The sequence below is a fragment of the Enhydra lutris genome, unplaced genomic scaffold (genome assembly GCF_002288905.1).
Source record: "Enhydra lutris kenyoni isolate GAN:26980312 unplaced genomic scaffold, ASM228890v2 scaffoldscaffold90, whole genome shotgun sequence".
Taxonomy (NCBI): Eukaryota; Metazoa; Chordata; class Mammalia; order Carnivora; family Mustelidae; genus Enhydra; species Enhydra lutris.
This window is the reverse complement of record NW_019154174.1, coordinates 6879294-6893990: the sequence shown is the minus strand read 5'-3', so window position 1 is coordinate 6893990 and position 14697 is coordinate 6879294. Positions and strand designations below refer to the sequence as shown.

Sequence of the window (14697 nt, the reverse complement as noted above, 5' to 3'; positions counted from 1 at the left end):
CCCTGGCTGTAGCTCATGGTGTCCGGCAGAGTTGGCCTCAGGCATAAAAGCCCCAGAAGAACGTGGCCACAGCCATCATGAGCAGGGCATTGAAGTTGACCACACGGGCCCAGTTCGAGTCCTCGCTGATGTCCTCCAGCCGCCTGGCTGCGGCCGCTGCCTCCTGGGTAGGGGCTGGGGGACTACCCGCCCCACCCCCACTCATTCCACAGAACCAGAGCAGGCACCTGCGGAACAGGCCTGGTGCTGGGGACTGGGTCTCTAGGAAGAATGGACACGGGACAGTTAGTTTGAAGGAACCTGGCTCCCCTAGTCCCTGGCCCCACCTCCTGGAGGAGTGCCTTACCCTCCATCCCCACAGCATGCTCCGGACACCCATTCTGTGTAGGGGGTGAGGCTGGACCTTCCAGCTCATCAGCATCCAGGTCCTCTCGCTCCTCCTTGCTGTGCCGCAGACTGAAAACCAGGCGGTGGAGCTGGGGAAGGGAGCAGGGACCAAGTGAGAGTGCTGGTCCCCCCCCGCCCCCGCCCCCGACCCTGAGGTCTCTTGTCTACCTGGACACCTAAGACACCTTAGCTCCCTCTGTCCACCCTGTACACATGTTCAGACTCAGTTCAGCAAATCCAGCCTGCCAGGGCTGCCCTTTGCCCTCAGACTAAAGCTAAGCTCTTCAGCTATGTGTTAAAAGCTCTTGGCCCTGGTTACCCTTTGCTTCATTGCCCCCCGTCCCTGTCTACACTCAAATTGTAGTCCTTTATAGACTCTAGTCTTCTAGTCCTGCTAACAGTGTTCCTTCCTGTGGGTATTTGTGCATGTAGTTTCCTCCTGCTGCCTTTCCCCCACTTCACCTGTGCAGCCCTGCCCATCCCTCTGCGCAGCTCATCTGTCCTGGCCCCCAGTCAGCCCTGCCCTGGGGCTCCTGCCCTGCAGCAGCACAAGACCAAACCCTCTTGTGGGCCTTCAGGATAGTGTTCTGTCCCTCTTAGCCACCAATCAGATCTGTGGTTTGAGTCCTGGGGGCCACTGCAAGGACTTTGGGAGGTCATCACCTCCCCCACAGTCTTAAAGCCCACCCAGAACACCTCAAATAAATGTCATTTAAGTAAAATGTTGTGCTTGCTTTGCAAATGCATCTTCCAACTGGATTCCCAGTCTACCCTCATGGACCCTCAGTGTAGAAATCCAGGTCCTCCTCACTGGGCATTCCTGGAAGTGGATTGGCAGACTAGGGGGTGGAGAGGGCTGCACTGACTCACATGGTGCATATTTGGTGCCCTTCCAGAGGCCAGCACTTACGTGCTTGCGTGGGATGGGTGCTGTGCACAGTGAGACTACAATGGTGAGGAGGCCAGAGCAGATGAAGAGCACGATGGCAAAGTAGAGGTAGTGCATGCCGCAGAGGAGCGCCGGGCACGCTGAGGGCTGCACACAGCTGCCCGAGCCAAAGGAGAACTCAGGAATAAGTCGTGCCAGACCCATAAGCAGGCCCCCCAATCAGTCCCCAGAAGGCACCCTGCCAGGGGAGAGAATGTCAGCCTCTTCTGTCCAGGTTCTGCCCCCAAGTTCACCACCTACACACAGACTCACCTTCTCATTGACACGGGGCACAAAGAGCGCCAGCACAAAGATGGCAGACACAGGTGGCGCCAGGTAGCTGGAGACTGCCTGAATGTAGTCAAAGAGCTGCCCGCCCTGCGCTGCCTGCACCACGGGTAGCCAGGCCACGGATACCGCCACGATGAACACCACCCAGAGCCTGCAGTGGGTGGCCGTCGGGAGATTTCACAGGATTCCCCAGTTCCCCGTAATCCTGTGAGGGTTCCCTGCCCCCACCCCATGGCTGTTTGGTAGGGCAGGATCTTGGGGGGAACCCAGGCCGCACCGTCCTACTAGCAGCAGCTCGCGATCGCCTGCATGGGGCCGCAGGCGCGTGTAGATGTCCATGGTGAAAAGCGTGCTGCTGCTGTTAAAGATGGAAGCCAGCGAGGACATGAGCGCGGCCAGCATGACCGCCAGCATGAGTCCGCGCAGACCTGCAGGCCGATGGGAGCTGTGAGTCCCCAGCCATCCCCGGGAGGGTGCAGACTTGGCACGGGGTGACTCCTCCCAGTGGCAGTCTCTGCAGCTGGCCAGCTCTTACCATTGGGCATGAGCTTCACAACAAGCCGCGGGTAGGCGATGTTGGAGCAGCCCACCTCGGTACCACACACGCGTTTACACACTTCAGGCACCACGCATGCCACCTCGTCTGCAGGAAAGAGGGCACAATGTGGCTAGGACGGGACCTGGTCTGGGAACTCAGATCCCTAAAGTGGGGAAAGGAAATCCTAGTGGAAGAGAGATAGGACCTCTGGTGGGAGGTGGGCCTGGGTTGATGGGATTTCCAAATCAAAGGACAGTAATGGAAACGGGAAATAGGCACCTGTTACCGTACACAGGGGGCTGGATGGGGCACAGGACTCTTGGTGGGGGCGGGGTTGCAGACATTACCTGGATAAAGAATGCGGCTGATCATGCCTGGCATGACCATGAGGAACATGGGCATTAGCTTCAAGTAGCCGCACAGTATGCAGCCCGCCTTGATGTGGGTCAGACTCTTCCCGGCCAGACAGCGCTGCACGATGACCTGCGGCAAGGGCTGTTCAACTCCCTGCATCCAATCCTGCATACCTCGCCCTCTCAGGCCTTGTCTCTACTCGCTGCTCTAATTCAGGCCTGCCTCTGGCTCAGTGGTGCTGGCAATTCACCTTCACTCAGAACCAGAGTCTTTGGATTCCACTGGGTCTGGTTTAGCCCCATCCCGGCCAGGTTCCTGACCACTCAACCGGGTCTTTGAGTTGGGTTCCGGTTCCACCCATCTCAGCTCTGCCCACAGTGGTTTCTGGTTCTTCCCCAGCTTCCTTGCCGGCCCAAGCCCTGACCCCGCACCTGGTCGCTGCACCAGTACCAGCCTGAGACGATGGTAAGACCCAGGAGCAGTGCTGGCCATGGCAGGTCCCCTGTCACAGGGTCCCGGAGCAGGTGGTAGGAGTCAGGCCGGGGTCGATAGCAGGAACTTGAGATGTTGCCCACCGCCGGATCCTCAGAAACCGTCAGCGACGTCATTGCTCCCAAGTATTTGTCGAAAAGCCCCGAATACCCGCCCACCTCGTGGAAGGCTGTGAGGGCAAGGCTGTCAGGGGACCCAGCGCGTGTGCCAAGGCCCTCCCTAGGACCCATATGCTGGAGACGTGCAATGTCTCTGCTCCCAGGTTGAGAGCTCTGTGACTCGCAACCTCTGTGCCCTTCCCCCACTGGCTGAGCTCCGTACCGTAACCCATGAGGATGAAGGCCCCCCCAAGAATGACGAAGGTCTGCACGGTATCCGTGTACATCAGTGCCGCCAGCCCTCCTGCAACGGGGCCTGAGTCAGTGGAGACAGCCCAAATAGGATGCCCCCAGCACATATGGTGTCTTTCTGCGGGTTTGAAAGATGTGCTCCTTCCTGGAGAGCAAATTTCAAAGAAATGGCCCATTCTCCAGGCTCATGTACCCGGGCATCAGGAGGCAGGAATTAGTGAGCAGAATGTGCTTGCTTCAGTGACGCTCCCAGCATATCTTCAAGCCCACTCCATCCCTAAGCCCCTGCCACAGCCACCTGTCACAGTGTAGATCATGGTGATGCCCAGAAGAGCGATAACTGAGGCATAGATGTTCCAGCCCAGAGCCTGTTGAATGAATACTGCCCCGGAGAACATGTCCACCTTGGGAGAAGGAGTGATAGCACAGGTCAGGACCCAGGGATCCAGGCAGGGACCCAGGTCTACCTCATGCCCAGACCACGACCCTATGTGGCCACGTTTCAAAGGTTCTCTTATTTTCCGATGGTCTGCCCTTCCCAGGTCTCACCCATTGTGGCCACGGCCCCCAAACCTATTTCTTCCAGACCGTGCTTCAGTCTTGGTTCTTACAAGGGATTTCTCCTTTGTCCCGCCCCCTCCAGGGCTTTCTAGAGACCCCCACTCGGTGGTCCCTCCCTTCCAGGGCCCTCCCCCGCCCTCCATGAATGCGCACCGAAATCTTGGTGAAGATGTACAGAAAAAGCGAGAGCATTGACAGGTAGAGGCGGATACGATGGCCTCCGAAGCGCTTGCGCAGATACTGCGGCATGGTAATGACGCCCGCGGTCAGGTACACTGGTGCGAAGACCCAGCCCAGTAACAGCACCACGAACAGCGCCTGCGGGCACAGCTGACAGCTGAGGATGACTGAGAGCCTGCCATGAGTTCACCCTCACCCCTGAAGGGTGTAAGACACCTCTTTCCGAACGTGTTATACCAAGGAAAGGTTTCACTGGGGACCCAAGGGTATACCCGGGGTATTAAGGGACAGAGTCTTGACAGCTCCATGGGCCCTTAACTAGATCCCTCCTAGTCCTCCCAGGCCATGACCCCTGGCCAGTCCCTCCCAAGGTGGTCCCTATCCCTTCACCCGCCAGCACTGGAATCCAACCACAGACCCCTCAGCCTGACCACAGCCTCTGCCAGGAAGGGCTGCCTCCACCCAACAAAACCTTCTGTCCCTCAAGACTCAGTGCAGAGACCTCCTCCTCCAGGAAGTCCTGATCTCCCCAACCCTCAAAGACAAGCCTCAGTCCCAGAGCTTTATCTCCTTCCCACTTCTGCAAGGGACTTTAATTTGGCCCAGAGATCCTCACAGCTTCAGAGAGAATCAGAACAGGCACTTCACTATCTTTGAGGCTGTTCACCCCACTTCAGAAAGGAGAAAATCAAGGCCACAGAGGGTAGTGGCTGGTCCCAGCTTACACAACAAGTCAGGAGCAAACCCTGAAAGTCGTCACCTCCAACACCCGCCCCCCCGCCGCCTGCAAGCTGGACGTGTGACTCACTCGAAGCCCAACCACACCCCACCACTGGAAAGTCCCACCTCCAGCCTTACATCCCCCCTGCTTGGAGCCTCCCCAGGTGTGACAGTTCCAGGAGTTCTCACAGGGGTTATTGGCAGAAAGGGGGTCTCACATTCCACTCAAATCCAGCCACAGCCAAACCGCTTGCAGCTCCAGTGCCTGCGAGGCCCACAAAGTGGCCACTGCCGATGTTGCTGGCAAAGAGCGAGGCCCCGACCTAGGTGGCCAGAGGTGGGGGTGAGCTAGGCTGCTTCTCTAGGCCTCCTCCCACTCCACAGCACAGCCTCTCTCACCGGCCACCACACCATGCTTCGTCCTGCCAGGAAGTAGCCGCCAATGGTGCCTCTGTTGGTTCTGCACATGGACTGAGAGACAAGAGTTGGGGAGGAGATGTGGGTTCGGAGCACATCTTTGGACCTCATTAGCCTTCTCAACACATTCCTCAGCCTTGTTTCAGGCTGAAGATTAACCAGCCCTGGGCTCTCTTGATGATTCCCACCCAACCCCCTCCCCCAACCTCCTCGGAGGCACCTAGAGCAACCCAGGCCCTAACCTAGTGCCCAACTACACAAGCTTGAGTGTGACTGAATGCCGCCTGACTCTTCCTGGGGCCTCGGATATGGATGGGCTTCTGGTCAGATACTGTGTGGATAGGGGAACAGAGACCTCATTTAGAATGCTGTCCCTGATGGAGATCCACTGATCCCTTCAGCTAACCCTATTCAAAGGTGGGAAGACAAGGAATGAGTATTGGCTGGGCCTTCCTGAGGCTATCAAAAGATTTGCTTGCTCCCAGCCCCAGGTTTCTTCCTCAAAGATCCAGGCATCCCACCCCTGCTGAACATGGGGTCTCCCTGAGACTTTCATTCCAGACCCCAGAAGCCTGACCGCCAGCGGCACCCCAACTTCTCACCCACAAGCCGACACCAATGACCAGCAGGAAATAAGCAGCAATGACCAGGATGTCAGCAGAGTTGTTAATTAAGACCCTCTGGTTTCCCAGTCCTGGTACGGAGCCTGTCTCTGTGTGTTCCTCCATTCTGCCTATGATCTGTCTCTCAAGGGACCAGCCAGTGGATTTCCTCACAGGAGGGATTAATGGTTACCTCAAGGTCAGTGAGCCGACAAGTCCCCTAGCTCTTGTTCCCCCTCCCCAGCTTTGTTTAGCTGAATCAGGTCTCATCAAGGCCGAAAACTGGTCCTGTGGAACAGACAGCTTTCAAGTTCAGGAGCATTCCTTCCTGGGCCTTAGCCCCCACACTGTCCCCAGTAACCCAGGCTCAAAATTACTCCTTTCATCCATGCTTACCCTTCAACCTTGACCTAGGGAGCGTGGCTGAGTCAGTCTCCTTGTATTTACTAATCCAGAGGGATCATTTTCAAATGGAACTCTGACAGTGTCACTCCCCTGCTCAGAAACCCTTCCTAGCCCCCCATCATACTAAAGGAAGTAGGAGCTTTTCAGCCTCATGTTCAAGGCCTGCCATCCCCTGACTCCTGCCCACTCTTCCTCCTTGCTCCTCCACACCAAACCTGGGGTGATATCACATTTCCCTCCAACTCCCTTGCCCTGCCCAGGCCCTATATTTTCACACACCCAAACTTTTGCCTTAGCTGTGCATTCTGCTTAGAGTGCCTCCCTGCCTCCCAAATGGCCCACCCCTACCTCACAGAAGGTAACCTTCAGTACCCAGCTCATGTCGGCTCTTCAAGAAAGGCTTCTCTGACTTTTCTGATACAGTTATGAGCACATTGTGTTGTCCTCCTCTGGGTCCAGGTCTGCCTTCCCAACAGACTAGGGATTACCCACAAGCAGGAAATGACCTGACTCATCCCTGGAGTCCCATTGCTCAGCACAGGGCTGAACGGAAGAAGGGAGAGTATTGATAAATATCAGTACCTCTGTCTTTCTAGAAGAATTGACCAGACTTGGATGTCTGATTATGACAAGTTAGGTTCATGCCTGAGATGAAGAACAGAAAACAATATTTAGGGGAATATATTTAAGGAATGCCTTAGTTGGGTCCTTTCAAAGCAGATCCGAAGATGAGAATTGGGTGCAAGGACTTTCCTGAGGAGGAAGTGAGGGAAAGTGAGACAAAGAAAGAAGAAAAGCCAATAAAGGGGCATTTTGATTAAAAGGTTGCCACTGTGAATGAACAATCTCAGTGGGGATTCTTTGAGACACTTGGAGAATGTACCTCAGAATTGACGCCCTCAGAGCCAGGAAGCAGGAGTATTTATTCACCAATTCCTGTCTCTGACGTTACAGAACCTCCCCCTCCCACTTCAGGTGTGCTGGGTGCAGGAGCACACTTGTTTCCCCAGAGAGCACCCTCAGACAGAACCTCAGGGAGCAGCTGAGGAGACTCAGCTGGGGAGACTGGGTGTCTGGGAACTGTCTGCTTGACTTCCCTGACGGGCTCAGTGGATATGGGCGGCACATCTACAGCTTCTGCTTCAGGGGATGATAAATTTGAAGTACCTGAGAGAAATCCAGGTCCAAGTGTCAGAGGACACATTGGGGTTACAAGCACTTAAAATCAATATGCCCTCTTTGTGGCCTGCAAAACCCTTTGTGATGTAGCACCTATTTCCTCTTTGACCTCATCTCCTACTACTCTCCCCCTTACTCGCCCTAATCCAGGCCTACCGGCCTTCTTTCCTTTTGTTCAATATGCCCAGCCCCTTGCTACATTCTGGCCTTTGCACTTGCTGTTTCCTCTGCCCAGAATGCTCTGCTTATGCTGTTTGCCTGGCTGTTTTCTTTCCTCAACCTTCCAAGTCTCAACTTAGATGTTACATATTCACAGAGACTATCTGGTTAAAAGTAATCCCTTCCTCTCTTTCTCTAACTTAGTTCTCTATTTTTCCCCCTTCTCACTCTCCTTCCTTTCCTTTCTTCCTCATTCCTTCCTTCTATTAATAAACATTCACTGAGCACCTACAGCCGGCCAGATAGCATTCTAGACACCGGAGAGACAATGGTCAGCGAAACAAACATGTAATCTGACAGACAAACTCTCAGGAGCTTGCATTCCAGTTTCAGAAACAGACATAAATAAGCAACAGATAAACACCTATTTGCAATAGTAGTAAGTGCTATGAAGGACTAGGGAAGTGCTATGGATGGAAACAAGGAGAAAGAGTGAGCTTTCTTTAGGCCATCGGGAAAGTCTCCGTTAGCTCAGCACATGTGATGTCATCAGTGCACTTGTCATTTGTCTCCTCTACTAGACTTCAGCTCCACCAGGTCAAGAAATACGTCTGCTTGGTTCCCTGTGGTCTCCCCAGCACCTGATAGAGAGCCTGGCATAGTACATACTCAATAAATACTTGGTGAAATGAATGAATCGAGACTAGATGGCCAGTTGGGGCATCCTCAAGACAGGAAGGTGGTTACAAGCCAGGAAACAAATTTCTCCAGGGAGAATATGTGGGAGGAGAGCAGGAAGCCTGGGAAGACCTAGGGAGAGGAGCTTCAAAGAGGAAAGAATCTGGGTGGGGGGGGGGTCAGGCCAAGATGAGGACAGAGAACACCTCACATTTGTCTTACTCACACATGCTCTCCTTGGCTAGCTATTCCTCCTCAAGTAGGAAGGGTCTCTGAGAATCCATCATTTCCAGCTTCAAAATCTCCTGCACTTTGGACTCAAGAATCCCAGCCCTCTCCTTAGGGTACTGCAGGGTCCAAAGTGAAGGTTCAGAGGCTCAAAAAGGCTCTGGGTCCTGAGTTCAGATGGAGCCTAAACTCCACATCTAAAAATCCCTGGCCTAGCCATTTCTGCTGGGGCTTAGCTCAGGTGTTCCCTCCTCCAGGAAGACTTACTGGACTCCCAGTCTGAGTTAAAAGCCTCCTTCTGGCTCATACAGCCCCTAGTGTTGACTTTGGTCACGACTCTGACCACCCCAAGTGTCATCCTCTGCTTAGGGGAGAGGCTATGAGTTAGTACAAGTAAGAGCGAAGCTGTGCCTTAGTGCCCAGATACAGAGAGTGGCCATAAATTGGCACTTCTGCATGGAGCCCCATTTCGGAGGGTCTTTTCAGGAGGGGAGGAAAATCTGAAAATTAGACAAGGTGACAAGGGTGGGAGGGAGTGGGAGATGGGGGTTGGAGACACATTAATGTTTATTTCAAGGATACAGGTTGCTGAAGAAGTGGGGAATGAGGGTGGGAAGTTTCCGTGGGGCCCAGTTTGACCTCCTGTTCTGGCTCCCTACTTTCTGTACAATCCAGTGCAGGCTCATTTGATGTGTGAGGGACAGCTCGCAAAGGCTGAGGCTACAGGTCCCCCTGAGGCCACAGGGCAGGGACCTAGAACCAGCTGCAGCCAGAGCCAGCAGGAGAGAGGCAAGGCATCACCGCCCAAGGCTTTCCCGCACACAGAGACACCGCACCAGCGTCATGTGGCATGTGTTTTTATGTAGGTAGAAAAAAAAAAGTGCACAGAACAGTGAGGGTGCGGGGAGCAGGTATGTCCTGGCCTGTCCTCTCATTAGTGGGACTTGCAAGGGTCCGCCTCCAGTCAGGGGGCTCCCTCAAGGGTGGGGATAAAGTGAAGACCTCAGGTAGGTTGCTTTACAGTGCAGGACCCACGTACGTGGTCTTGAAATTGGCGGGCCCTTTTCTGAATTTGACCATAGAGAACTGAAGAGTATAGAACAGAGTACCTCAGGGGCGGGTCTCTCCAGTGGGTGGGGCTTCCCAGGGTGGGCTGGGGAGAGACCCCAGGCTCAAAGAGCTTGGCCGAGGCCGTGGGGTCTTTTGGGGGAAGCGTGGGGTCATAGGCCCGCAGGCGGTTAGCCGAAGAGCTTGACGAAGCAGGGTTGGCAGTACGGCTTGCCGGCGCGCTCCTGGAAGGAGCCCTTGGTGAGTGGGCGCAGGCAGAAGGTGCAGGTGAAGTGGTCTGGGTGGAAGCGACGGCCCAGGGCTGACACGCAACGGCCGGTCACGGGGAGGCCACACGTGGCGCACAACGAACCACGCCGCGCGTGGAAATGGTTCTCGCACAGCGGGCGGCCCTCGTGCTCGAAAAAGCTACCTCCGGAGAAGGGTGCGAAGCATTCCTGGGGGAGGGCGGTAGCGATAGGCTAGGTCAGCCGCCAACCCCCAGACCAAATAATTAGCTTTAGGAGCTTAATAACCCAACGTGGGAACCCCACTGCCCACAACCCCACCCGCGACGTGAGGCACCTTGCCTTGAATACCTGAATCAATCGCCCCGCCCCAGGCTCCAAGCTGGGCTCCCTTTGGTCCAGCTCCCCTCCTCTCCCCATCCCCCCCAACCTCGCGCAGCAGCGCACCCTGCAGACGAAGCAGTCCGGGTGCCATAGTGCGCTGAGCGCGGAGATGTAGTTATCCAGAATGGGGCCTTGACAGCCCTGGCAGCGCGGGGCGAACAGCTGCAGGAAGTCCCGGCGGCAGTAGGGGCGGCCCTCTCGCTCATGGAAACCTAGGGGCGGAAACCGAGCAGAAAGAAAAAAAACTGCGGGCTGCCCCCAAGACTTGAGAGATCTGAGACTGTGGGGCCAGATTAGGGGCAGTCAGAACGAGCAGTAGAGAAGGAGGGATCCGATCTAGGGTGGAGGCCGAGTGGGAGGGGACAGAATGGGCACGCGCGGGGGCGAGAGGGTGGGGCCAGAAGACTTGGAACGTTGTAGTAGGCTGGACCAAAGTGGGCGAGGCGGGATATTGAGCAGATGGGTATCTTTCGAGACTGGAGCTAAGCTCTCACCCTCATCTCCGAAGGGCTCCCCACAACTGACGCAGCAGAAATGCTCCGGGTGCCAGTGGGTGCCCAAGGCAGTAACCATCTTCTGTGGAGAATGAACGGGGACACTCAGTGTGGCCCTCCATCCCTTCTACCCTCCCTCTCCCATCATGATACTTATGGAAACGGGTTTAAGTAGGCGTTTGAGGTGCTGGAGACCCAAGAAGGACCTTGGAAGTCAGAGAGAGTGGGCGGAGTCCAAAGGGCCTTGGGTGAGGCGAAGGGGCTGGGCATGGGTGGGGGTGCTCTGGGAAAGGCGGGGCTCACGTGTCTGATGGGTTGATTGCAGAGGCCACATCGTGGGGAAAAGCGCTCAAAGTAGCATTCAGGGCAGAAGGGGGCTCCGTCCTTTTCAAAGAAGCTGCTGCCTCCCAGGGCCATGGAACAGCCACCGCAAATGAAGTGCTCAGGGTGCCAAGCCCGGCCCAGCGCAGTCACCACCTGGATTTGGGGGGAAGGCCTGGGTCAGAGTAGCCCTCGGGTTGCTATGTGCCCAGTGAGCCACGGTTGACATGGCACATTTCAAGTTTTCCTTTTTCTTTTTCTCTTTTTACAATTTGACTCCCTTAGCTCATTTCTCCCCTCCCTCCCTGAGAGGTCAGGCTGAAGAACCTAATGTTCGAGTCAGTCTGTAAGTGACAGAGATTCAACCCAGGGCTTCCAGCAGCACAGTGCCTAGGGCCCTCAATAATTTTAGGAGCCCATGAAAATGCTGCAATTACTTTTAAAGTCAGAAGACAAAAATGAGCTAGAAGAAAATGATTTGATGTATAATATTAATATATTCATCTTTACACCAACACAGTCATAAAGCACAATTTAAAAAAATTTTTTTTTTAATGGAGGAAGGGGCCCATGAAGATGAACGTGCCTAGGGCCCACAAGGGTCATAATGCCACCCTGCTTTGCTAAGATTGGAAGTTTTGGAATGGAAGCAGGGCACCAGATATAGCAGGAGGATCTAGGTCAACCACTGGGCACAGTTGTCATCAATAACATCTACTCAGTCCATAAGCCAAGAATAAGAGCTCACAAACCAGATGCTAGTGGAGGAGAAACTGTCCTTGTTGGTGCCCGAGAGATGGTGGGTGGCACCAGTAAGACTTTTGTGAAGACTAAGTGAGATGGAGGTTTATAAAGGAGCTAATACAGTGCCCACACACAGTAGAACCACAATAAAGGGTAACTGAGTCGGAATTCTCACCCTGCCACCTACATGCTGTGTGACTCAGAGCTTTAGTCTCCTCATCTATAAAATATGAACAACGGTAATACCCAGATAATACCCAGGTAATACTTCCCAGAGTCATTTAGTAAAAGGGAACAGCACAAAGTCTGGCTCTCCATAAGGATAGGTCCATGGGTCTCTACCTTCCTACTCACAGGGCCCCACTTACTTGCCCAGCAATAGGTTTATTGCAGGAGCCACAGAGACCCTTGGTCTGGGTAGGAACACCACGGCGGCTGAGATCAGACTGCAGCAGCCCCAGCATGGTGTCTAGGCTGCCCTTGCTGGCCGGCCCTGGTGAGGATGGGGAGTCCTCATTCACAGAGCTTGGCACTGGTGGCTGGGTTGACCCAGATGCTGGAAGCTGCAGCAAAGAGGACACGACAGTTGAGTCAGCAAAGCAGCAGATGTGGAAGGTCCTAAAAGGGGTTGGGAAGCCACAAATCCACACTGGGCCACACCCCACCTGATTCACATGGTTTTGGACACGGAAATCAGACAGCGAAGCCATCAGTCTATCCAACTCCAGGGTGGCGGAGGTTGCTGAAGGCTTTGGGAGAACAGGAGATGGGCTGGGAGGGCTGTGAAGAACACAGTCTGTATCAGCTCAGAGTCCCCCAGAGTAATGAATGCTACCCTCCAGTAACTCAGGTATCCATCACATCTCTCCCAGCTCTGCCAGCTGTGTCAAACTCACAGGCTGGGCCTTTTCTTGTCCTCACATTGGTCCTCCTTCTGTTCCCCTGCAGTCTCCTTGCTTGATGGGAACTGAGACATTATTTCATCTGCAGAGAGGAAAGAAGGGCACTGGACATGGAACTATACTCTACCCCCTCCCAGTTGAGACTCGTGTCCCTTTAGCTGCTACCCTGTGAAGAGTATACCCCCAATCTCTGCCCTTTCCTGCCCTTTCCCCATCCCATCAAGGCCTATCTCTGTAACCTGGTACCTGTGATGTTGAACTGGGTAGCATTAAGTTCCTGAAGCAACCGGTCTAGCTCACAGAGCCCTGTGCCCAAGACACCGCTGGAAGAGGAGAATGGAGGGGCCGGAGGGGCCGCAGGCTTTGGGGACCGAGGCTTGCAAACCGTACTGCAAAACAGGGTGGGAGTCTGTGTTCAGGGGTGGAGAATCCAAGCCTCCTTACCTGAGTCTCAGTTGGATTCCCCATCTTCCCAGTTCCCAGGCCCCTCACCTGTATAGATGGTCCTTGTCCCCAGAGGCTCCGGAAGACTCCCCAGACCCTGTCTACAGAGAGGACACATGTGTGGGATGATAGGCCTGTACTTTGCCCCACTCAAGCCAAAATCCCTCTAGCCTTAGCCAAGCTTGGCCCTAGTGTTACCCCAATTCTTAGTATTTGATCTCACCTGTGGTTGGTGGCCATAGGGCAGGGGAGCTGTGAGAGGCTCTGGGGACCGCTCTTTTGGAACCCCTGACCTTGGCATGTGTGAGGTGGTGGTCTCCAGGTCAGACAGCAGGGCATCTGCAGGGAACAGGCCACCAGGGTGAGCAGTTGAGAGGTTAAGGTTAGAACAGACACAGGGCCTTAAGAGATTAGAGGGTAAGGGTTCCAAGTAGGCTGTAGTTAAGGAGGGCAGAAGCCAGTATTAAGAGCAGAAGTCAGAAATCAGATGGAAAAACACAGGCCAGACCAAGGCAGAGAAGTAGAAGGGCAGCAAGGAATATTTATGGCCAAAACATCCCAAATGGCTCATCTTGGGAGTCCTACACAAAAGCTGCCTGATTCTTTTATTCTCTGCATCTTCCCTGATGCAGTCAAAATTGACTCGTTACTCAAGCCAAATCTGGCTTCACCCCAAATTGCTCAACTGGCTGTATGCCTGGCACCCAACTTTCTGATTGGATGCTCTTTCTGCCCACTAATTCCTGCCCTGTCCTGCACCTAAACAGGCCCGCCCAGCCCTGGCCCGCATCCAGGCACTGGCTCCCACCCTATTCTCCTCATTGGCAGGTCTGCTGGGACCTGCTTTCTGATTGGCGTATTTTCCACAGTGCCGGTTACCCCTGCTGAGCAGCACCCCCTATCGCAGGGTGCCTGAACCCCTTCTCTAGCCTGGAGAGCACAGCCTTCCATCCGTTTTCAACAGACCAGAAGGAGGAGATGCCTGGGTCCTCCTTCCTCCCCCAAGACACCCCCACCCCCAACTCTCTTTCCCAGATCTAGATCCTTTATACCCTTTCCTTCCCAGAACCTAGAACTCCCTGCTCCTTTACTTATCTCTGAGTACCACAGTGTAACCCTTAACCTCTCCCTGGCATCTTGGCCCTCATCCATTTTCTTTCTGTCCCCCAAAGACCCGACCCTTACCATATTTAGGGGTGCATAATTCTTTTCTTCCCCAAACCCTGAGATGGACCTGTTTTCTTCTCCAGAATGTGATGTCATATTCTCCCTTCCTGTCTACTTTCCCAGTGCCCGGACCCCAGACCCCTTTAACCCCTCCTTTCCCAGCGCCCCTGAGCCCAGGTGCCCACTGGTGGGCGCTGCATCTCCCTGCCCATTCGTTGGCAGCTAGTGATGGAGGAGCTGAGCGAGGGAAGAAGGGAGGGAGCGGCCAGTCCAGGAAAAGGCAGGAAGGGAGAGGCAGGAAGGGGGACGTGGAGTCGGAAAGGAGGCGCAGGCAGAGACCAGAATCAAGAAGACAGGAGGCGGGGATGGGAAGATGCGGGGAGTGCGAGGGGTTTCCAGCATGGGGAAGCCGGGTCCGGATGGCGGTGAGGAGCTGGGGACAAGGGGATCCGAGCCCCACTCACCCAGGTCCTCCAT

General features: G+C 54.7%; 2 protein-coding genes across 3 annotated transcripts; both read right to left on the bottom strand.

Annotated features, from left to right (window-relative positions):
- Window positions 1-30: 30 nt before the first annotated feature.
- LOC111162184 (sodium/glucose cotransporter 2-like) lies at window positions 31-5946 on the bottom strand. The gene is given in 15 exon segments (XM_022526408.1): window positions 31-261; window positions 347-476; window positions 1298-1492; window positions 1494-1514; window positions 1589-1757; window positions 1884-2034; window positions 2142-2249; window positions 2492-2627; window positions 2930-3159; window positions 3312-3392; window positions 3639-3744; window positions 4055-4219; window positions 5020-5124; window positions 5201-5272; window positions 5821-5946. Coding segments are annotated over 15 exon segments (2019 nt in total). The 3' UTR covers window positions 31-37.
- A 3366-nt stretch (window positions 5947-9312) lies between these two features.
- Window positions 9313-14697, bottom strand: LOC111162269 (transforming growth factor beta-1-induced transcript 1 protein). 2 transcript variants are annotated; one of them, XM_022526560.1, is made up of 11 exons: window positions 14685-14697; window positions 13277-13392; window positions 13102-13154; window positions 12856-12998; window positions 12604-12691; window positions 12382-12487; window positions 12076-12270; window positions 10946-11119; window positions 10643-10724; window positions 10212-10360; window positions 9313-9974 (listed from the first exon to the last, which is right to left on the bottom strand). In XM_022526560.1, exons 1-11 carry the CDS (start codon window positions 14695-14697, stop codon window positions 9708-9710), a joined length of 1386 nt encoding a protein of 461 aa, XP_022382268.1. In that variant the 3' UTR covers window positions 9313-9707. The 2 variants fall into 2 exon arrangements, with proteins under 2 accessions (XP_022382268.1, XP_022382269.1); XM_022526561.1 differs by lacking the exon at window positions 14685-14697 and having other exon boundaries at window positions 12373-12487; window positions 13277-13395.

Excerpts from the sequence above, each read along its gene's own strand:
- LOC111162269 (XM_022526560.1), bottom strand. Across the intron at positions 13,155-13,276 it reads CCTATGGCCACCAACCACAG|ACAGGGTCTGGGGAGTCTTC; the intron begins GTGAGATCAAAT and ends TCCTCTCTGTAG. Across the intron at positions 11,120-12,075 it reads ATAAACCTATTGCTGGGCAA|GTGGTGACTGCGCTGGGCCG; the intron begins GTAAGTGGGGCC and ends CCCCAAATCCAG.